This window comes from Zeus faber (assembly GCF_960531495.2).
Source record: "Zeus faber genome assembly, chromosome: 21".
Taxonomy (NCBI): domain Eukaryota; kingdom Metazoa; phylum Chordata; class Actinopteri; order Zeiformes; family Zeidae; genus Zeus; species Zeus faber.
In genome coordinates this window covers 8,287,706-8,310,938 of record NC_137208.1, presented here as the reverse complement: position 1 = coordinate 8,310,938, position 23,233 = coordinate 8,287,706, and the positions used below count along the sequence as shown (strand labels likewise).

Below are 23,233 nucleotides of genomic sequence, written 5' to 3'. Positions count from 1 at the left end.
CAGCGTCGAGTCTCTGGGGGGTGGGGGATGACAACGAGAGGCGCTGCAGTGGTGGGGGAAGGAGCCTCCTCAGACCTGCCCCGACACTCAGCCACTTTGGGTTGAAAGTGCCACATTGACATTTCGACGAGAGTGAGAGAATGTGAGCGCTTGCTCTTAAATGCAGTTAAAAGTATGAAAAGTAAAAGTATTTGTCACGTCCAGTGACCTGACGCAGAGCCTATAATGAAAAGATTTAGCAGATGAGTGCTCATACACATCCTGATTTCAGTTTACAGTACATTAGAAAACGAGTGGTGTGTGATTTAAGAGGATATGGACCTGATGAGTCACTGATGAGAAACCCGAAATGAGGGACTAAGCATTCTGATTGGTTCCTCCTGCTTTGGCTGGGTATTGATATGCGAGACAAATCCTGATTTGAACTAAAATAAACGTAGTGCAACGGTGCTAGGCGTGTATGTAGTACAATAAAAACTATCGATATTTGCTGAGTAATGTGGGGGAGTCCATGTCAAAATTGAGCAAGCTTTTGCACAGACACTTGAATGTACTTAAGTAGGGTACTTGTACTTTGATACTTCCCACTGCTGGGTACTCGACCCGGTTGCCGTTACCTTAAGCCTATTGATCTGCAACCTTGTCCTCTCAGAGGCTAATCTTGACGCAGAAGGTAGAAAACAAATTGCAGTAACGAAATAATATCGTCAGTGTCTGATAGCAAACAACTGATAGTTTTTGTTTGGGATGAGCTTATCAAAATCTGATAAGCTTGCTCAAAAGACCAGACGGACACAAGGCACATTTCTCCGCATGTCACAAGTGAAAAGAGCCATTTGCCCTTTAGTTTATACCAATTATTTCTTTGGATGGCAATATTGTTTCAATGCATTAAAAAGAACAATCCTTTTCAAACAAGAAGCAAAAGTGTTTATAACTGAAGTTGATAGTACAAGTTATCTTATGTCCATAAATACAATAGAATGTAAACATTCTAAATAATATTATCCAGATTTAATTTTTTTTCCTTTTTGCATGCAGTAAGTAATTAAATGTCTTATTTTTGTGTTTTGATACAGCGACTGCGCTTTCAATTCATGATAATGTTATGTAACTTACAGAGCATCCAATCCAAAATCTATATAATTTTGTTTCTCGGAATAATAATAATAATAATTAAAAAAAAAAATCTGTTACAGCACAGTTGTAACCTCAGATGAGCAACAACGGTATAGGCCTACTGCCATTAATGAGTGCACTTACATACTCCCGATTATGATAAAACGAAACTCTTCCAAGTCCGATTCGATTACCAAAACCAGTCACAGACACTGATGCACTCAGCATTCAGTGTATTACTGTGCATGCAAACACACTCAATGTTCATATTGTGTATAAGATACTAAATAATGTCATATTGCAGTATTCTGTTCCTATTACAAAGTAGAAAACAAAAAGTGTCAGATTGCAGCAGGTTTCGGCCACTCTTTTTTTCTTATGTTTCAACCAATTAATTGAAGACTAAAATCATCCATCTTCTTTACAGTTTTGCTTCCTCTAATCCTTCGTCCATCACCCCTTCTTTGGCTGGGCTCACGGGAGGTGGATCCTCCTGTGTTTCGGGGGCATCGGCGGTGCTGTCCTCCGCGGGGGCCGCAGGGGGCTCCCCCTCGAGCGGGGCCGGGGGGCCGGGGTCGTCCTCTGCTTGGCCCGCACAATCTGTTAGACCGTCTGGAACGCCGCCTTCTTTCTCGGGGCTGGCCTGCTCCCGCTTCACCTCGTCGACGAGGGCGGCGCCCGCCTCCGCGGTGGAGGCTCCTCCGTCGGCCCCGTCCTCCGCCGTGGAAACCCCCTTCTCCTCCGTTTTTCCCTCTTCCCCTCCCACGATGGGGTCCGTCCCTCCTTCAGGGGCGGCGGAGACCTCCTCCGCAGGCGGGGCGTCCTCTACCACGGCACACGCCGGGGCCTCGTCCTCCACGGGAGCCAGACCTCCCTCCAGCATCTCCTCGTCCTCTTCGATCTCGTCTTCCAGGGGAGGGATCATCCGTTCTTCCCTCCCGCCGGGAAAGGTCTTGTCTGGGTAGACGATCTTCAACTGCTCCTCAAAGTAGTCCTCCAGGTACAAGCCTGCGCTCCCTACTTCTGAGGTTGACTGAAAACAATAACAAAAAAAATATTTATTTTCTGCATGCACCTATATAAGGCAAAATTATAAATAATTATAAGTAATGAGGTTTGACCTCTTAAGCCTTAATAAAAATAAAAATACATTCATCAGGTGGTCACAGTAATACTGTAAAAGACATCTATGAATTATTATCTAATGTTTGAGAAGTTATTAAATGTTCTATGCATAGTACACACTACAGCGACTTGCTGGGGTTAATTGATCTTGCAGCGAGGATAGGTTTCTTCAAATATTGACCACGTTGGCAAAGATTTGGACGACAGCATCTTCACTGATAAGAACAAGAAAAAGTCTCGAGTGGCATGAGAGCAGGTTTGTCAAGGTGTTGAACGAGGGAAGAAGATCAATACAATTTTAGAAATATTAACATATCTGGAAAAAAAATTATTCCAGATTAGCGGAGGACTCAAAGACAAGTTGAAACACAGCAGGCATCTGCACAGACACCCATGTTTACCTTGTAGTACTTAGCACAGTTACAGAATATGAGTCTGACGTCAGCCACAAACTCCTCCGGCGTCGTGTGGCGGTCCTCGGCCTTGGACTTGGACTCCAGCTTCTTCTTCACGATGGACAGGTCCATCGGCGCCTTGATGAGCTCCTTGTAGCGTCGCGTCTCCTGAAGCACAGAGAGCAACGGGAGCAGAACAGGAATCAGTTTTCATCAAACAGGAAGAATCGCTTATTTTTTTATTTTTACTTCCGCTTCACAGATGATGTTTTACTGAGCTGGTTGGTTTGTTTGTTTGTTTGCATGAAAAAAACTGGTCCACTCGGCGGCTCCAGAGCTCGCATTTAAGTTTCACCTGTAAGATATACAGTAGTTCCAAGACTTCCCCCTTCATAGGTGAGAAACCCATGAAGTCACAGCCGCCAAATTTAACTGCAGAGTTGATCTCTCTTTGTACAACCTATTTTAATGATTAAAAGGAAAAGCTTTTTTTCCCCTCAAAGTTAATCCCTGTTTTGTACTCACCCCTCACGTAAGTATGCAGGTCAGTTTAATTTCCGCTGCAGTTCAGCCTTTTCTCCATACTGAATGCTGCGCTCCATACTCCCACCAGGAGTTCAATGCAAGTACAGCGATTGGGGACAAATGGCAGTCTGACAGCTGTTTTTATTTTATTTTATTTTTTTAAAACATGGTTGCCGCTGCTATTTTCCATCGCTATGCCACATTGTTGTTACCAGTGTTACACCATTCACCATCACCATAGGTGACCTGTCTAATTGTGACATATATGATATATAAATCTAACTTGCAAAGGCAGGCTGCCATTGCATCACATTAGTTTTTACACTGAACAGATTGTGGATTTGTCGGCCATAACTAATATATGGAGTATGGAGCAAACCTACCTACGTACTACATGAGGATTCAACTATTGCTTAATGCTCACTCTAGATCACCAGGCAACCCACAGGCTATTGTAAATATCAGTGAGAAGTACACACCTATTTGTTTACTTTAATAAGTATGTATAATAAGCATACAGTCACTAAATCTTGTTCTTAGTGTTAAGATGAGAAAACAGAATAACAAGACAACTAAAAATATAATCACCAAAGGTGAGTAGTGGGGTTCTGCGTTTTTTGATGACACTTGATACGACATCTCTCAAAATGGCTGTGTCGAGCTACGGGGAATATGCTCCGTAATTTGGCTTTGGTAATTTCCACTCGCTTCAGTCTTTTCACAAAATTTTGGGCCTATTTGTGGCGAGAGGTGGTTCACTGAAAGGATGAGTAGATTTAGCAGCCAATCTAGATTTCGATTTAGAGTGACTACTTCAGTTTCCCTGTGTTACATCTCACCTCCTTCAAAACAATTACAATTCATCAACCAACTCGGGAACTACGCCGCCCTTACCGATGGTGCAGCAGCCTGCTGGAAGTCTGTGCTGAAGTCATTGCAGTACATGTGCAGTAGCAGCTGTTCACAGCGCTGAAGATTCAAACGAAAAAGGACATGTCAGACATTTGGTTGGGCATTATGCCGCGTTATATAGAGATATGGTGATATTATTGTTGTATTATTAAGTATTGTATTCTACAGTTGTATCATAAAGTATTATGGACTGTATGTTGACCTGTCTGTAAATGCCAGCCTGACTAACATTTCAGCTAGCAGCCCTATCAAAGACTATCTTTGTGCTATGATATCATGCCCTTCTGCTCCAGGACTCAAACAACATTGCATTAAGACCATCAGCTTAAATTAGCAAGGGAAATACTGCACTTATTTAAAAAAAACTAAAACTAAAATGACAATCAGTGACCTTACCCTTCTATCAATCGGAGGGAAAACTTCAGCGCTTGGTTCTTTGTCATCACAGTCGTAGATCATCTCCGGCGAGCTCAGGTTGCGGCAAAACGAGCAGAACCACTCACCACTGGGAGGGGGGCAAGAGATTAGGGATCATACATGATCACGCAACTGGAAAATATTTTCTTTAGGATTTTCCTTTCCCATTATATAAATCATGTTAAATGAAGCTGATAATCATCACACACACACACACACACACACACACACACACACACACACACACACACACACCAAGTAGTGCAGGGCGATATATCGTGAACCTCAATTCGATCGATATTTTATTAATGCTCGATATGAAATGGGGTAACATAGTTTTATTTTCGAAACTACTTCAAAGTTTTCACACAAGATATTTCATAGCTCTTGCTTTTCATTGTCAAGGAGCGAGACTCCACCCCTGCCCTGCCTCTGCGGTCACCATTTGCGCTTTGCTGCGCATACTCGCTGTCATCTTCCATTGTAACACAAACACTAAAAAGCAATAACACAAGCAGCACTCCAAATCTGCACTCCAAAAATTGCAAAACTGGAAACTGAAATGGACAGCTGTTCAGCTCAGTACAATAACACTGATCAGGCAGACTAACAGGCAGACTTGACACAATGATATAGCCGCATGTTCACACACCCCTTGTCCAACGTCTAGGATATTTACTCAAAGCCTGTTCTGTGGGGGGAGTCCCGTGCGTACGTAGAGGCGCTTGGCTTCCTATTCATAAAAAAACTCTGCAGTCTCCAGCAGTGCACAAAATCCGCATCAGTTTTCAACTTATGTAGTGGCATATACCTCTGTTTTAATATGAAGCCTTGTAATGCCACTGGGGTATTGCGGAGGGATAATTTAAATGGGTAATCCAGAAAAAGAAAAGAAAAACATGAATGAGGGAAAATCACTTTCTGTCACAAAATCACGGGGCGGTGGGCAGCGGGTCGTCTAGATTGCCAGTTCGACACCTGCTCCTCCTGGTAGCGTGCTGAATTGTATTTGAGCAAGACACCGAACCCCTAACTGCTCCCCATGAGAACTGCATGGCTGCCTCCTCCATTGGTGTAGGAACTGTCAGAACTATTTAAATAATTTTTTATTTTTGTACTTAAGTATTTTCTTATTTATTTAAATTATGATTATTTCACTGTATTTACAATTTTGTTCAATATAAAAGAGCATACCTTCAAGAGTTGTTTTGCACAAATTTGCAATTGGAAATATTATTAATATATATTCTCACATAATTGTGAGTTAAAATAATAATGTCATGTCAAATTTAGGCCGTATTGCACAGCACTAATTCCCAAGTATCTAGTGCATATTGATAACGCCATTCAGCCGTGGAAATTAATTACTTTCCCATTTTAGAACAAAAGTGCACTGTGATCAACTGTGAACTTCACAGTGCTGTATTTTTTTTCGAGCATCTGCAACAACTCACCTCGGAGACTCGTTAAGCATGGGAATGTGGCAGGCAAGGTGAAAAACTTTGGGACACTTGTCACAGCAGAGCAGCTCTCCCCCATTCTGGCACACTGCACACCAGTCTTCGTTGGGATCCTCCTCTGGCTGCGTACTCTTCTTGGGTGCAGCCCCTTCCTCCAGCGCGGGAGGCTGTTGCTCTTGCCCAGAATTGGAGTCTGATCCTGGGGTCTGGCCTAGGGGAGACTGCCTCTGCTGCTCAGGCTTGGATTGTGCCCCCGTGCTGCTATCCGGCAAACTGGCCCCGACACTGGACTGCACCTGGTGGCAGAGAGAGGACAGCAAACATAGCTGGATAGAAGCAAAACAGAAACATATGTCACGGAGAGTGAAAGCAACAAAATACTGCCTCGCCTCAATTCAAGTCGTTCTCAATCGATCTAATTGCTGTTGCGTGAAGCTCTTTGTAAGCTTTGTTTATGCAAAGTGTTTTTCATCATCACTATTATTAATATTATCCTCCCACATGCCAGAATCACACAACACACCAGCGCTCACACCAGGCCTTGAATCACAGGGTGGAGGCAGCACCGACTCATACTACCATGTGACTCTCTTACAAAGTGAACTTCGTCCTCGTCCTCCGGCTCGTCCTTGATGATGATGATAGGGCCTGGGGACACCCTTCTTCGCCTTTTGGCTGGAGGTGCCACTGGCGGCTCGGTGGGGGACTTCCAGGAGCTTGTCCTTCAAATCAGTTATGAAGATTACCTCAGAGTGAGCTCATATGCACATAATGTTTAACATGTGTAAACTCAAGGCTGCAACCTGTAAAAATAACTACGATAACAGCATAAAGAATTCTACAGCTGACTCGGGATGTTAACAATGAATCGACCATCGATTAATTGCTATAAAAAATGTAATCGATTAAGATTGTGTCTTATCAGTAAGAACTGAACAATCTGCGGTCTTGTTATTGTATCAACGAGAGTCTTTGTGGGGCACAGTGCGTTTCGAGAATAAAAAAAATACCCAGTCAGGAAGTAGTAGTACTCACCGGAACGACAAGAGGCTGCGGAGAAAAAAAAAATGCCCGGTGGAGTAGGAAGTAGTAGTAGAATTAGATGGAGGCTTCCGGAAGAACGACAAACAACAAACATGGCTGCGCACACGTCGACGCAGAGGAGGGATCTATATGTTTATTGTGGCTCAACAACTAATGCGGCGTTCAGATTGAACACGATTGAACGGGAACAGGATAAAAGAAAAAAAAAAATAAATAAAAAACACGGAGCGTGGGGGAGGTTTGACGAAAAAACCTGAACAAGCGATATGTCATTACGGTGATAACGCCAATAAAAAATATTAAATGTAATTATTGTGTGTCGGTTTATACCTGAGAATTTCATAAATGTTTAATTGAATTAGTCATGCGCCACGGCGCCACCGCTTGGTGACGCAATTAGCATTTATGTTATCAATTAATCGACGATTGTTCAGATTAACAACTATCGATGAAGGAACTTCCTTTAAATTTGCATCGCGACAGCTGACACTGCAATCTCTCAGATTCTGTGTTTTTTCTTTTTTCGACTCTTACGAGAAGCAAAGAATGCATCCTCGTTCTTCACCAAGAAGTCTGCATTGCATTATCTAGTTCCAAAAATGCAGGCAAATACATGCGTTGTCTGCATTTTTTACCCCGTGCTTCTGTCTGATGATGAGGGCTTGGCCACCGGGGACATCTGTATTCCTTGAAATTCAGAAAGAAAAGGAAAAATAAGACCTTATAAAACGACAGAATCTAAAGGAAAGATTGCTCTGAGGTCTGTATTGACAGTGCTGGCGGGATCACCCACTGCGCGACCAAACTACCTGTTCTGTCTGCAGTTGCTGAAGCTAGACCTGCTGAAACGTAGCTGGGTTTAGGGATGGAGATGGTAATGGAGGGGACGGCACCCGTTGCCTCACTCCTCTTTAAAAAAGAGGAATCGTTAAGGCCCCGCTGAAAGAAACACAAGACAAACCCCACAGGGCTTAACACATTCTGTCAATTATTCGGAACAGAACCAAGTAGCACTTCTACTCTGTGGTATGTACTGTGCCAATATGGTGCTGGGCTAGGGTTCCATAGAGTGATACCTTGACTCTTATACTGGTTATGCAAAACAAAAAAAGATAAAATAGAAGAATACTTTTATATTGGTTAGGACTTTTATACCAGTTACTAGTCGCATTGAGATCAAGCTCCATTGTTTGAGAACCAAAAAGGGATAAATTCACACCCAATCGAATTTAGTCCACACTAATAATGAAGTCAAAACATCCTCAAATATTAAAAGAATGACAGATATTGTTGACAGATATTGTTAATATGATTGGCAATTAAAACTTCTAAATCATCCAGAGGGTTAAGTGAATTAAATTCCATTTGGTAAGGAGCATAGTGCAAAAAAACAGTGTTCCAAAAATAAGCGTTGGTACAAGGAACTTTTAGAGCTAACCAGTATATACAGTCTAATGCTCTAAAGAATTTCCATATTTATCTTAACTGTATTAAACGCTTGATGTAGTCTTGAATTTGAACCAAAGGCCACTGCTTGGAAACAATGCAACCGTGATATAATTTCTCTCCCGCTACCAACCTGGTGTAGTGACGTTTGTGTAGTTACTCCAGTGGAGAGTGTGTGTGGGTAGCGGGACGCCCCCTGCAGCACATCCATGGGCTTTGGATGGAAGCTGGAGCTGTGGATCAGCTCTCTCAGTGACTAGAACCAGAAGAGACCATCAACTCAAAGTTAAAGAGATGAAACGGTTGAGTAGGGTAACCAGAACAACGTCACGATAGACTCAGCTCAATATTGCTCTATCACTATCGGTACGATACACGGTGCAGGGGTTCAACATCGATAGTCACAATAATTTTTAAGCCAAGTTTCAGATTGCCCTGTATTGCAACCTCACAATGAAAGCTTTTAAAAGTTTTCCCTCAACAACATGAGGACACACTCATTTCTTATGAGACAAGCGCTGCAAATCCCGGTGATGGCACTTGTCACTTCCAACCTTTTGGCTGGGCGTCCACCTTCCGCCGTACAAAGGAGGAACCATTTCCACCCAGGCGGATTTCTATTACTGTCTTCCATCAGAAATGAGGGTCTTACCAGCCCAGACATCAAATAACTCTTATCTGAGGCATGTAATTTGGAGACTGTATTTATCCTCTTTCCATCCATCTATTCGCACACACATACCTGAGGAGGGAATCCTGTGTTGTGAAGCATGGAGGAGGTGGGGCTTCTGGGATTGTGGTGAGAGCCTCCGTACCGGCGGCTTGGCTGACCTAGGCCTGGGGGAACCTGAGAGGGAGAGGAACCACCTTGAATGGGCCTAATTGGGGGTGGAGGCCCGGGGGGACCTGGGAGCCTGACGTTCTGGTACCAGGACCAGTGATTTGGAGGGGGCTGCTTGTTGGGTTGATGGGGCAGCTTGTCAACCTGGGACAGAATTGAGTTATGGGATCATTTAAATTCATTTTAATAGAGAAGTGGCTACGATTACTCTGTATTATACAATGAGGATTCAATACAGCCCTGGTAAAAAGTTAATCCAAATCGATGTTCTTGGAGAAAGGGAATTTTCCTCTTACGTTGGTGAACTATTCACCTTAGTGACTGATTCTACCTGCATCTGAAGCAGGGCCAGGGTGTTCTGCCGCTGCTGTGCTGACGCTGAGAGACCCCCAGCAGGGCCATCTCCTCTGGGCCCAACCTGGAGGTTCAATAGCGGCTGTCGAGCGGGGGGCCTCTCTACTACCAGAGAACCTGGTAAAGTCAGACGTTAATACAATACATTTAAAAGGAATGCAAAATATAACTACATCAACAGGTATGATTCTCATAACAATAATTTCACCCATAACACATGGGTGTAAAATTTGAGTCTGTCCACACACTGACATTCCTTCATACTCAAATGTCAGCTTATTATCATATTGTGAGAAGTGGCACATTAAAGTCCTTCCTTACTGGGCATGTGTCCAGTGACTTCACAAATATCAAAAGCACTTGCTGGTCAGTGCATCCTGCACACTATGGCAGGATATTACCCATTTAAAAGCTGCTAATTAACTATTACACATATCCATGAGGGAGTTCCGGGTGAGGGTTAGCAGTAGCAGTTATCTGCAGCATTTATAGTAAAAATAGTAGTAGTAGTAGTAGTAGTACACAGGTTTGGAACATAACCAACATGTTTTCTATCTGACACAGTTTCACCACCACAATATAAAATATCAAATTACTGAACACAAAACTGCATATTGCTATCTGTCATTACTTTGTCCAAAATGGCGCTGGACTTACCCAGGTCTACATTTGTGGCCCAGAAACCAGAGCGACACTGGAAACGAACAGTGCTCTGAGGGACAATGGAGGCATTACAGTTTGCCCTCATCAGGTAATGAATCTGGAAAAGTATCTGAGAGGGAGAAGATCAGAAATGAAAAAAAAAATATGGAGACGAAGGATCGATTGGACACAGTAACTTCTATTTTTTAATATTAAAATGATACAAGAAAATTATACGTAACGTATAACGTATAAATAAATTACAAATTTTGCAAATATATTGCCACTCAGTGACTCAAATATTTATCGGAAATTTAGATATTTACCAGTCTCTTGCAATAGAGGAGGGCTGTGCCACTGTGGCTGGATGTGGCCCATTTGGTGAAGCGGATGACATGGTCTAGGTGTCTGGTCAAAGAGCTGACATCATCTTGCTGTTTTTTCAACCCAGTTTCATGGTCCTTAGTAAGCGCCTGTGAATCAATGACACAGACTATGGTCTCTGAAAATAAATAGTCATGAATATACACCAATCAGCCACAGCATTAAAACCACCTGCCTAATATTGTGTAGATCTTCCTTGTGCCACCAAAACAGCTCTGACCTGTTGAGGCATGGACTCCAAAAGATCTCTGAAGGTGCCCTAAGGTATCTGGCACCGATACCTCAGGACATTAGCAGCAGATCATTTAAGACCTGTAAGTTGTGAGGTGGGGCCCCCATGGATCGGGCTTGTTTTTCCCGGTACATCTCACATTCCTAAACAATTTTTGCAGTGTGGCAGAGCACATTATCCTGCTAAAAGAGGCCACTGCCATCCGGAAATACTGTAACCATGAAGGGGTGTACTTGGTCTGCAATAAGGTTAGATAGGTGGTACGTGTCAAAGTAACATCCACAGGAATGCCAGGACCCAAGGTTTCTCAGCAGAACATTGCCCAGAGCATCACACTGCCTCCATTGGCCTGCTTCTTCCCATAGTGCATCCTGGTGCCATCTCTCCCCCAGGTAAACAACACACATGCAGCCGGTCATCCACATGATGTAAAATAAAATCAGATTCATTAGACCAGGCCACCTTTTCCCATTGCTCCATGGCACTCACATGCCCATTGTAGGTGCTTTAGGCGCTTCTGTGGGATCAGACCAGACAGGCTAGACTTCAGTCCCCACGCGCATCAATGAGCCTTGGGTGGCCATGACTCTGTCGCCGGTTCACCGGTTGTCCTTCCTTGGACCACTTTTGGTAGGTACTAACCCCAGCAACACCCCACAAGACCTGTCGTTTTGGAGATGCTCTGACCCAGTCGTCTAGCCATCACAGTTTGGCCATTGTCAAAGTGGCTCAGATCCTTAGGCTTGTCGATTTTTCCTGCTTCCAATACATCAACTTCAAGAACTGACTGTTCACCTGCTGCCTAATATATCCAACCCCTTGACAGGCACCATTGTAACGCAACGGTCAATGTCACTTCACCTGTCAGTGGTTTTAATGTTGTGGCTGATCGGTGTATGTATTAACTAAATTAGGGGAAATCATGATTACCTCTGGAGTGAGGTCAAAGTAAGTGAATTTGTAATTGCTATCAGTATCATGTTGACTTCAATGAAATCCAATCCTAGTCCAAAAAACAACCTTTTCTTTTTTTTTTTTTTACTTTAACAGATAAACATAGGTTTAAAGCTGCAATTTTAATTACTAGAGTTGGGCGGTAGAAAGGTCTCTTGTTGTCTCATCCATTTAGCCTTTAAGTCCCCATACACATTTGTTGAGAGCCCTCAGCAGAACGAGTGCAGATGCCCCCTTCTTTGTCAAGCAGTCGGCAAGCTGCTCCTTGGTAGCCAACCACATGATCTGCTGGATAATCTCAGAGTGGATGAGCTGTTTGACGCTTATGATTTTGAGGTGTAGTCTATTTTCCATGACTGATTTGGTGAACTTGACAGCATCAAGAAAAGAGTGATTTTCAGTTACAAACACAATGGGCAAATTGTTATGTGCATAATCACCTGTGGGAAGCTCCAAGTAGAGGGTAACTAAGAAAACTGCACTGGCAATGCCATCTGCAAGTGCCAAAGTCCCCCCTGCTAAAGTGCTTTGGACAACTCTCCTGATCCTCTTTGACTGCCAGCATATAGGTGAGACCCTCCCATCAGCATGATCATGTGTCCACCTTGAGTGCCTCTGTCTGGAAGGTTTCCCATTGTAGAATCACTGAACAACACCAGTTTGTCCTTTCCAAGGGGGCTGTCCTTTCCCAAGTGCTGAAACCTCCTTTGATTTCAGTTTTCTGATAAGTATGTTTGCAAAGTGTAGGGTCTGAACAGTAGCATGGTTTGTAATGGATGCCGTAATGGATATATCACACCATATGTTGGGTCTACTCTGCCTTGCCACCCATACAATTTGGGCAATCTTTGACTTTAACATGTCAATTGAGTTAACCTCAATTCCAATGTAGCTGAAGCTGATGTGTTCTTCACGTCCAATTTGAAAAGCAGCATGTTTCAAGTGAGGGATGACTGTTGTGGAGACCCTGTTGTGTTGGGTTTCTGAACCACCGAATATGAAGTAATCCACATGACATCAAGCACTCCCATCCCAACGCTGCTGGATCGACTTCTAACACAGTAGCTCCCAACTCCTGCATGTTGTCTTTTACTCTCTTGTACCATTACAGAGAAGCATCTGCTTGGCCATAAACACAATTCTTCAACTTCCATAGCGTTCCTCTGCTCTGAGCTTCTTGGGGAGGGCAGCTGTAGACATCGCTCTCTTCGGCTTTTGTTTCAATTTGACATTTAGTCTGTCCTATCATGGCTATTCACTTTCTTTGTATAATGACCAACTCTCCCATCGTCAAACTTGAATGATCTTACACTCCTTGTCTTCCATTTTCAATAACTCACTGTTAGTCCACTGACAAAATGATCACCACGCACACACACACACACACACACACACACACACACACACACACACACACACACACACACACACACACACACACACACACACACACACACTTTAGAAGTTCATTTGTAAGCACGTGACTTTATGCTACCCTGTGCGTACATGTATATTCGCAGCACCCCTCAAAGAAAATATGTTCTCCCATGCATGAATTATTGTTCCCTTAAAAAAAACCCACTAAAGAGATTATCTTCACATAAAGTGTGGCTAATTGTCTTGCCCTATAGTCTGTGGGCCAGTATATATTCATCGTCCTTCTGTGGCTAATGTTAATTCCATACTGATCCTTAATTCCTGAAGTCAAGCAGCAGAGATTAAGCGACAAATTTCAGATACTACCGGCCAATTTTCGGGTCAACTAAATATGCAAATGTGGTCTTACATGTCACTGTTTATAACACAGGGCATTTATCCTTTGCTGGATGGGCCACTTAAAAAAACCTTTTGGGCAAAAATTAAGAGTATACCCACTTCTCCAAGCACCACTACACCGCTGCCCAGTGGGTAATATAGCACTCAATATTGTCACTGGTGAAAAGGACAGGAAAAAAGTATTTATAAAAGACACACATACCTCAAGTTGGTTGACCAGAATCTTTCCCTTCCTGTTGATTTCCATTATCAAGTTGCAGATTGACTTCTTGATTTCATTGGTGACGGCCTTACGGTTTTCCTCCACGTGCTGGAGTCTGTGAAAAATCAAGGCAGTTGAGGGAAAACGAGAACTTTTCATCACAACCAACATTGTCTGAATGATAAATTCTTAGCAAAAGGATAGACCAGCACACAATTCTTGTGTGAATCACTTATATTTTATTTAAAGCTTAATGTAACCCAGAATAAATAAAAAATAAATAAAAGTGATGAACCAGTTGTAGAGCGCGTTACCCAGAGCTGATGCAGGTGGAAACCTCCTCTATGGCTTTCCTCTTCTCCTGAAGCTGCTGTGTCATGTTTTCCAGATATTGTCTGTGGTTCCTGTAGGCATCCTCCAGGAACTGGTAGCTGGACACAAAAGGGATTTCATTGCGTTGAATTTAGTGAATGGGATAAAAAGAACATTCAACATGTATTTACCACAATTAATATTATTTGAAAGCCAAGAAAATGATCTTCAAAATTCCTCAATTGGTGAAAATATGACTTTTAACTAGGGCTGGGCCGGTCATGAGATTTTTGCCGGCGATCGATTGCCACCCATTAATCGAATCGATCGCCATTATGGTTTCGTCTCACGGGGGGGGGGGGGGGGGCTGTATTATAAACAGCTGTATTATACTGTATATGGACCTAAAGAGGGGCCCCCAACCCGACAGACTCTGGTTTTAGTTGGATGGTTGAAGGTGGGTGCTGACGGGGGTACCGGTTCTCCCAGAGAGAGAAGCACAAAGGCAGAGCGGAGTTGAGAGCAGAGTGGGTTTTTTTAATAGCCATATTTAAGCAGGCTCCATTGTGTGGGTTTTAGTGGGGATAAAGAAGACAATAACTCCTTTCCCGACATTATTTTTTATAATCAAAGCAGGAGAATAACGTGGCTACAACAGTGTTCTGATGTGTCATATTCCAGAGTAAATTACTTTATTTGGCTGGTAGGAAAAATGAGAAGAGGAAGTCCAGAGGAGCAGCGAATGAATATTCATGAGGTACACATTCTGAACGCGTCCTCATCGGTCGAGTCCAATTATCTCAGTTCATTATCACTATTATTATTATTACATGGTGTACTGCAAAAGGGAGATTAAAAACAATGCTTGTTTTACAATGCACAGTAAAGTTTAGACAGCACACTTCCGAGACAGAGCGATTGTTGCATGGAGAAGTATTGTCAGCTTTGTTTTAGAGGGATCATGTGGTGTTTAAGCATACATTAAATGATTTATGTATACTTAGACAAAAGGTACATTAGAAAAATATTAACAATTTGCGATATGTTTTTTTGCATGCATGTCGATGACCGTCGATAACCGCCAATCGCCCGATTACGAAATAACAAGCCCAGCCCTACTTATAACCAAAGTTTAGTTTAATTTAGTCACTTAATCCCATTGTGGAACACACTTCCATTTTCGGGCACCTGTTCGGTTATTCCCGGTTCACCCAGATTTTTTTTTCTTCTTGGCGATAAAATGTATCTTTAATTGTAGTCTGGCACATATGACTTATTTAAGGATAATGTATTTGTTCACTGTTCGACAATACGATCTACAACAAGTATCTGTGGAAAGGAGGATGCGGGTCAGACAGTATGCTGAACTATCATATGCAAAAGAAAACCTTGAAACACATTTTCATCTGTGTTGCCAAAATGGCAGATGAACGAGAGCATGGTTTGGTAATGCGTTTACACTGTGTCATAAGGTGCATGTAGTATATTCACAGTTTTGAACACAAGCTTGTCCACTTTGTGAGGTGGATCTACTCATCTAATCATAATGCATACTCAACACAGCTTTTCTGCATTGATGCTTGTCATGACCTGGCATGACTGGATACTCGAAGTTGCATTGAAATGGCGCAAGTAACCATGGCCTACAGCAGTGTCACTCAGCGGATGACCTATTTCTCCAACATAGCAGCTGCTGGGTTATAACTAAAAGTGTATTTTCGTTCCATTAATCTAAGACGGAGATTCAAAGTTTCAATAAAGTATTTTTCCACTGTGGACCACTGGAAGAAGTTATGATATTGGCAAAGTACATGACCCCTAACAACAAGTAAATCAAATGTTATATTTTGTTATTGTGTATACATACATATATACAGTACACAAATGAATGTATTGGAGTTGTCATATTAAACAGTCAGGAAAAGTACAGCACAGTGCAAAGTTGCCTACTTGTGATCCTTGTGCTTAAGCAGCTGACAATCTCTGCACGTTAGTCGGTCGCAGGTCTCACAGAACAGTTTGAGTGGCTCCTGTTTGTGGATGTCACAAAACACAGGCCTCTGCGTAGACATACCTACTGCCTCTGGAATGCAGATACGGGTGAGAATATTACAAATATACATGTGAGCAATAACACAAACCTACGTCAATAGTTTCTAGGCTTTTATAATTATCTATGGTGACAATACAATGACCATGAAATCTAAGCCTATTTTATCCACTAATACTGGGCTCAAATGTTAACATAGTCAGCTGTAAAAAATCTGCTGCCTGTCAACTTATTTTTGTATTAACAGATTTTATTGTTTAATTCCACTGCCCTGAATGTCAACCAGGGGGTTGATAACATGTTATCTTATCTCATTAACTCTAACTTGCTGTCAACTATGTTCCATTCAAATGATTGCGAGAATAGAGCTGACGTTTTTTCCCCAAACCAGAATAATGTAACTTTTACTGCTCTACAAGACAAACTTTGCAGGTCACAACATGATGGTATTTCAAAATATATAATTTGGTTGTCATATAGTACATTGGCTGATTGCTGCTGAGGGAATGTTAACGCCCTTTTACCAGTGGACTAAAGTGAACTTTCCCACCTGAATACTAGCTACAAGGGATGTTCCTCATGACTTATTTCGTAATGATGTTTAAACGGTAGTTTAAACTTAAACTAGTATGAAATTCCGAAAAAATGTTGCGTATATTGTGAAAAAAATATTGTGGATATTAGAAAAAAGTATTGTGTATATTATAAAAAAAATATAGTGTATATTTTAACAGCCATTTGAAAGCATTAATCAGATTCTTCAATCACCAAATAGAATTTTAAATGCCGCTGCCCAGACATAGTTCATCATCTTTCGGGTACATCACCCACGCTCACGCGCCCGACGGACCGGACAGAGGTGAGAGGAGGAGGCCAGAGCCCTGTGGTGCGCAGCAGGTAACCGAGTCCGCGACGAGGTCGAGCCTAGGGGCACTGAAAAGTCTGCGGCCGTCCAGGGTCTGGGAGGGAATCCCAGATAGGGACAGGGAACCGCAGCGAGCAAGTAACAGTCCGTGACCCTGGGAAGTGCGCCCAACAGGGGTGTCCCTAACGAGGGGACGCTGACACCGGGAAAGCGATCTTCCGAATGCCACATTTCAGTGCAAATTATGTCAATATGTAGAGATGTTAGATGTGTACATTAATAAAATAATAATAGGGCCTAATAAGTTTCTCAGACTAGAATTTCTGGTGCCGACTAGTGAGGGTAGGAACATTTAATCGACTAATTGCACACATCCCTACCTCGGGACATCTCCTCCTTCTGTCGTATGGTGTGTTCCCTGGTGAACTTGACCCTCTGGTGAGCTTCGATACAGGTTACACATAAAAACTCCACACACTCTACACAGTAGCCTGTCGCCTCTGTATTGTCATCACAGCTCATGCACACCTAGACATGAGGAAGAGAGTGGATGAATAAATTAAGTACCCATCAAATGTTAAAAAATTTAATAAAAACTTTTAATCTAGACAAACTATTGGCGATGACCAACCTGGCTGGTTTTCTCCACTGTGCTGCTAGGCATTTCGGCAGAGTCCTTAACAAAGAAGTTATCTAAAACGTCCATCTCCCAGCATTCCTGTCTACAAACCGGACATCGAATGGCACCCGCTAAAGGAGAAGATCAAAACAAGACATTGCATGTACAGCTGTAGATAGCAATCATCACCAGGTGGTTGTTGTTGTTATTATTCTAGTTATTATTATTACCATTCAACTTAACAACTCTATCACACCCAACTGCACTAAACAATTCAAATATTGTGTAACTCTAACCTTGAGTTGTGTGAACACTAGTCAAATACAGAAATGACTACTGAAGCATACAGTACAGTACAGAGTATTAGTTTAGTAATCTCAAGGTTGCGGTTTCGATCCCAGGCTCCTCCTGCTAGCATACTGTAGTGTCCTTGAGCAAGACACTTAACCCATAATTGCTCCTGATGGCTGCGTCCATTGGTCTTTGAATAATTGTAAGTCGCTTTGGATAAAAGCGTCTGCTTTTTTTTCCCCAAACAGCTTTCGCAAACTCAACACAGAAAGGCATTATTTTGCATTTGCATGTTCTGCCTATGCGGGTTTCCTCCCACCCAAAATACACGCATGGTAGGGTCAGACACTCCTGCCAATAGCCCTGACCAAGGCATTAACTCTTGATCCGTAGTTGTTCCTGGATGCCGTGCTGTGGCTGCCCTCTGGTCCTTAATAGCTAGGACAGGTAAAATGCAAGACTGGTGGCATGGAGTCTCAGCACTACTGCCTCACAGCAATAAGGTTCTAGAGTCAAGCCCAACTTTTTTTTGTGGGGAGTTTGCATTTCCATGTCGTGCTCCGGTTTCCTCTCACCCTAAGTCTGCATGTGATAGATGCTCCTGCTGATGCCCCTGACTATAGACCTGGAGTTGGTTCACGGAGATCAATAAAGTGTATCGTCTTCTTCAACCTACCACCATGGCGTACACAGTAATCTGCTGATATTACCCATCACACAACATGCACTGACCTGATTTGTTGTTGTCAAGCTGAGGCTGAGGGTCACGCCTGGGGTCAGCACTCCTGAAGGGAGGGGGCAGACATCTCTTGCAAAAGGAGTGAAGACAAGGCAGCAGCTTGGGCTCTCTGTTGTGAAAGCTCAACTTGCACATTGGGCATGTGTCCATGAGTCCAAAGGCACCCGGTTGCTTCATCCTCTCCTCTTCCACAGGCAAACTTTCTGCCTCATTTTCAACAATAATGACAATGTCATTATCGTTGCTAGCATTTTCTAGACTTTCATCCATGTTGCTGAAGCCTTGTCGTCCAGGCAATGCTTGCACAATTTCCTATTTTTGACAGGGTGAATTGTCAATAGAGAGGTTTATTGTTACTTTCTAAGGCTTATCGTAAGACAACGCTTTATTAATCCCCGGAGGGAAATTAAGGCATTACAGCAGCATGAACAGTGCGGTCCAGAAAGAGACAGACCAAAATGTGATAAGAAATAACACATTCGTGCACATAGTATGTTTCCATTTTCCTTATTTTTTAGATGTATTGTATAAAGCCATTTCCCTTTTTTTATTTGTATTAGTTCATTATCGCCTATTGTCTTTTATGTGAGCTGCTGTAACACCGCAATTTTTTTTCCGGGGATGAATAAAGTATCAATCTACCAAAACGCAATCAATAATGTTGAGCCCTGGCTGAGAAAACAAAGGATATTTTCTATCCTTACCCCACAGGTTAAAAACCAGGAATGCCAATAATTCGCATCGCACCATTCGTTTTTCGCCGAAATAATGGAACAGCATTAAACGTTACTTCATTAAAGTAACATTTTCGCCGCTCGCTAAGCTAACATTAGCATAATAGCTTCATAAACTTAAAGAAATTGATCCTGAATTCCCGGCAATGGTGAAGCTCTAGGTGGTCTATAACGCAAAAGGGTGTGCAAATATATTTTGTTTTGGTTTAAATTTCATTAATAATAAGTAGTTCAGTGTTTAGAATCGCCGACTGATTGTTTCTCAAACCATCGCTCACAAGACACACTGATATTACCCAGGAGGCATTGCGATGGCGTAGGACTACGGCACCCTGTTGGGGCTAAAATACATTGCTCTCGCACAGACAGCTATGGAAGCTATGGAGCTATTTTAACGCGCTCCACCTAAAAACGCGCGTGTTCTACGGCGGTTTATGCGTTTAAAACGCTGTAAAAAGTTTTATGGAATGCCTATTTACGGCGTTCTCTCCGAAGGGTAATGAGCCCTTCAATGTATGTGTTTGTCTGTGTGTGCGTGTGTGTGTGTGTGTGCGTGTGTGTGTGAGCGCGCACACATATTAAATACACTAATAAGATTCACGATTCAAGAGGTTTATTCGTCGCATACATATACATACTTCCATACATATATGCAGTGAGATGTCAATGCAACATGCAAGTTGAATATTATAGAATAAAATAAATAAAATAACTCATAGGTAATGCAGAGTGGGGGTACAAAATAGACTTATGTATATGGAATAGGCTTTTATATATATAAATATGTCCATTAAAGTGAATAAAGTGAGGCAGTGTGTGTGGAGATATACAGTACAGTAGAAACCGTACGGCACAGCAATACAGTAAAACTGAACAGAACAGCAATACAACACAGTCAGCAGTATCCCAGAACAGTGATACAGTATGCAGTACAGTATACTACATACAGTACAGTAAGGTAGTGGAGCCTATGTGTGTGACTCAGTGAGGAAACCTGGTGAGGTCAGCATTGACAGTTCTTATGGCTTGCGGGAAGAAACTCAGTCTCTCTCTTCGCTTTGCTGACCGCAGCCGATGGAACAGTCCGTTGTTGGGGTGGTGAGGATCCTTCATGATCCTGTGGGCTCTGCTACTACACCTCCTGGTGTGTAAGTCCTGCAGGGAGGGGAGGGTAATTCCAGTGATACGTTCAGCTGAACGCACCACCCTCTGCAGGGCCCGCCTGTCCTGAGCAGTACAGTTCCCAAACCAGGCAGTAATGTTGCCTGTCAGGATGTTCTCCACTGCTCCGGAGGAGAAGGACTTGAGGATCCTCACCGAGACCAGGAATTTCCTCAGCTGCCTGAGGTGGTAAAGACGCTGTCTTGCCTTTCTCACCAGAGTGTCTATATATAAAGTCCATGTTAAATCCTCTGTGATGTGGTCTCCCAGGTACTTGAAGCTGCTCACCTGTCAACAGAAGTCCCATTAATCACCAACCGCGCGTGCGTCCTCGGTTGTAATCCTCGCCTAAAGTCCACAATCAGCTCCTTAGTTTTTCTGATGTTCATGTGGAGGCTGTTGTCCTGGCACCAGAGTGACAGTTCAGTCACCTCCTCGCGGTAGGTCTTCTCATCGTCATCGTTGATCAGGCCCACTACAATGGTGTTGGAGCTGGACCTGGCCACACAGTCATGTGTGTACAGGGAGTAGAGTAGGGGGATGAGGATGCAGCCCTGGGGGGATCCTGTGTTCAGGGTGAGGGAGCTGGACATGTGCCTCCCCACCCTAACCACTTGGGGCCGAGCTGAGAGGAAGTCCCGGATCCAGGCACACAGCGGAGTATTCAGTCCGAGCTCCTGCAGCTTGACAGCCAGTCTGGTGGGGACTATGGTATTGAAAGCTGAACTATAATCGATGAACAGCAATCGCACAAAGCCCCCTTCTGGCCATCCAGGTGCGTGCGCCTGGTGTGCAGTACCTGGGAAACCGCTTCATCCCTGGATCTGTTGTGCCGGTACGCGAACTGCAGCGGCTTCAAGGTGCGGGGGAGGAAGGCACAGATGTAATCCTTAATCAGCCTCTTGAAACACTTCATGGCCACCGAGGTGAGGGCCACCGGACAGTAGTCATTCAGGCAGGCTGGAGAGGCGATCTTCGGGACAGGAACGACGGTGGACCTCTGAAAGCAGGAAGGGACCACTGATTCAGCCAGGGAGATGTTGAATATCGTAGTGAGCACCGGAGCTAGCTGTTTAGCACAGGTCTTCAGTACTCGTCCAGATGTACCATCTGGGCCCGCAGCTCTCCTGGTGTTCACACGCATCAGAGCCCTCCTGACATCATGCTCAGACACTGAGAGTGCGCGCTTATCCCCAGCGGTGTGAGGTGTCTTGGAATGTGTGGCGTCCCAAAACAGCCCCATCGTATAAGATTATTACTAAGAGACGGTGTCAGGGGTCCCAAGAGAGAGAGACCATTGCCAGGGGCCCCGGTAATAAGGTAGGTGAAATGTGTCCTGTGACCTATGTAGGGAAACCAAATGGTCAACGTTGTCTTTGGGCAAGCATAAAAGAACCCGCCCGAGTCTCATTCGACAGAGAATCCATCCGTCCTAGGCAAGTCTGGTCTGATGCTGTTCTTTTTTAATAAATGTATTATTTTACTCAAGTCAGCGTCAGCAGTCTCTCCTTCTTCATCAACACATCAAATTCATCAAGAAACTACACGTGTTACTCCAGTTAGACGGTGAGCTATCGGCCAGACTCAAACCGTAAAAGCATAAAAGGAGTTCAATTTGTTGGCTACACCATGTAATGTGTAATAAATACAGATATATACGCAATGTATATATATGTGTGTGTGTGTGTGTGTGTGTGTGTATACTGTATATGTATATATGCACACACACACACACACACACACACACACACACACACACACACACACACACACACACACACACACACACACACACACACACACATTAAATACACTAATGAAGACAAGACAGACTGACAAGTCAGTTTGACTGGAGCCCACACGTCGTGACTCCAGCAGCAAGGACACAACGTCCTATCCACTGTCCTACAGTATACCAGACCAAGAAAGTTTTTTATACTACTTTTCATGCATGGGGTAAAATATAAAGTCTATTCCTGGGAGTGATACTTGTTCTCCTACTGGAACTATATTGTTTATTTCCACATGTGGGGTTTAATTTGTTGATTGGGGCCACACAACAAGCAACACATCACGTGGAAGCTCACATCAAACAGAAGCGTCAGCGTCGTGAAAGCGGCATGCTGCGATGCTCCTAAACCCCTCTCCTTTTTTTTAGGATTCAGGATTTAGGTTGTTTTTCGGCACACACCAGAAGAAAGCCCCAAAGCCTAAGGCGTCAGTCGCTACTTGATAGTCTTTGGTCATGCAGGGAGTGATTCGGCCAGCTCCGTGCCCATGGTGCAAGCTACGCACGGCTACGCAGCCTTTTCCATAGGAAGACAATATAGAAGAGTGCAATAAATTTAAATGTGTTTTATATGAGTGTGATGTGGAGATGGTGTCACGACCAGAACTGGGAGAGACCCAAACGCACGACACAGGGAGACGGAAGGCAGGCAAAGGATGTTTATTAGTCGGGACGGTGGAGCTGGCCGGGGGGACCCGGTCGTGTGGGGATGGAGCAGGGCAGGGCAGGGATGATGATGACCAGGAGATGGGGTCCAGGATCCGGGTGGAGAGACGGGGAACCAGGCTGGATGGAGATGGAAGGGCAGCCCTGGTCGACGAGCGGAGACAGGCAGGTAAACCGGG

General features: G+C 43.5%; 1 protein-coding gene across 5 annotated transcripts; it reads right to left on the bottom strand.

Annotated features, from left to right (window-relative positions):
* Positions 1–913: 913 nt before the first annotated feature.
* Positions 914–19,698, bottom strand: trim24 (tripartite motif containing 24). Of its 5 annotated transcripts, none has more exons than XM_080022268.1 (19): positions 18,698–19,698; positions 17,687–17,805; positions 17,436–17,583; positions 16,091–16,223; positions 14,143–14,259; positions 13,829–13,943; positions 10,607–10,753; positions 10,296–10,410; positions 9,598–9,755; positions 9,186–9,428; positions 8,577–8,699; positions 7,807–7,936; positions 7,633–7,684; positions 6,549–6,675; positions 5,948–6,249; positions 4,473–4,581; positions 4,059–4,133; positions 2,646–2,807; positions 914–2,152 (listed from the first exon to the last, which is right to left on the bottom strand). In XM_080022268.1, the coding sequence occupies exons 1-19, from the start codon at positions 18,972–18,974 to the stop codon at positions 1,541–1,543; spliced, it is 3,264 nt and encodes a 1,087-aa protein (XP_079878394.1). In that variant the 5' UTR covers positions 18,975–19,698; the 3' UTR covers positions 914–1,540. The 5 variants fall into 5 exon arrangements, with proteins under 5 accessions (XP_079878394.1, XP_079878396.1, XP_079878395.1 ...); XM_080022270.1 differs by having other exon boundaries at positions 9,186–9,290; XM_080022269.1 differs by having other exon boundaries at positions 9,616–9,755.
* Between the last annotated feature and the right edge of the window lie 3,535 nt (positions 19,699–23,233).

Bases quoted from the DNA above. Each gene is read 5' to 3' on its own strand.
- trim24 (XM_080022268.1), bottom strand. From the start codon at position 18,974: ATGGATGAAAGTCTAGAAAATGCTAGCAACGATAATGACATTGTCATT. The intron at 16,224-17,435 runs GTAGGGATGTGT...TCTGCATTCCAG, and splicing joins GAAGGAGGAGATGTCCCGAG to AGGCAGTAGGTATGTCTACG. The intron at 2,808-4,058 runs GTAAGGGCGGCG...TCTGTGCTTCAG, and splicing joins AGCAGGCTGCTGCACCATCG to GAGACGCGACGCTACAAGGA.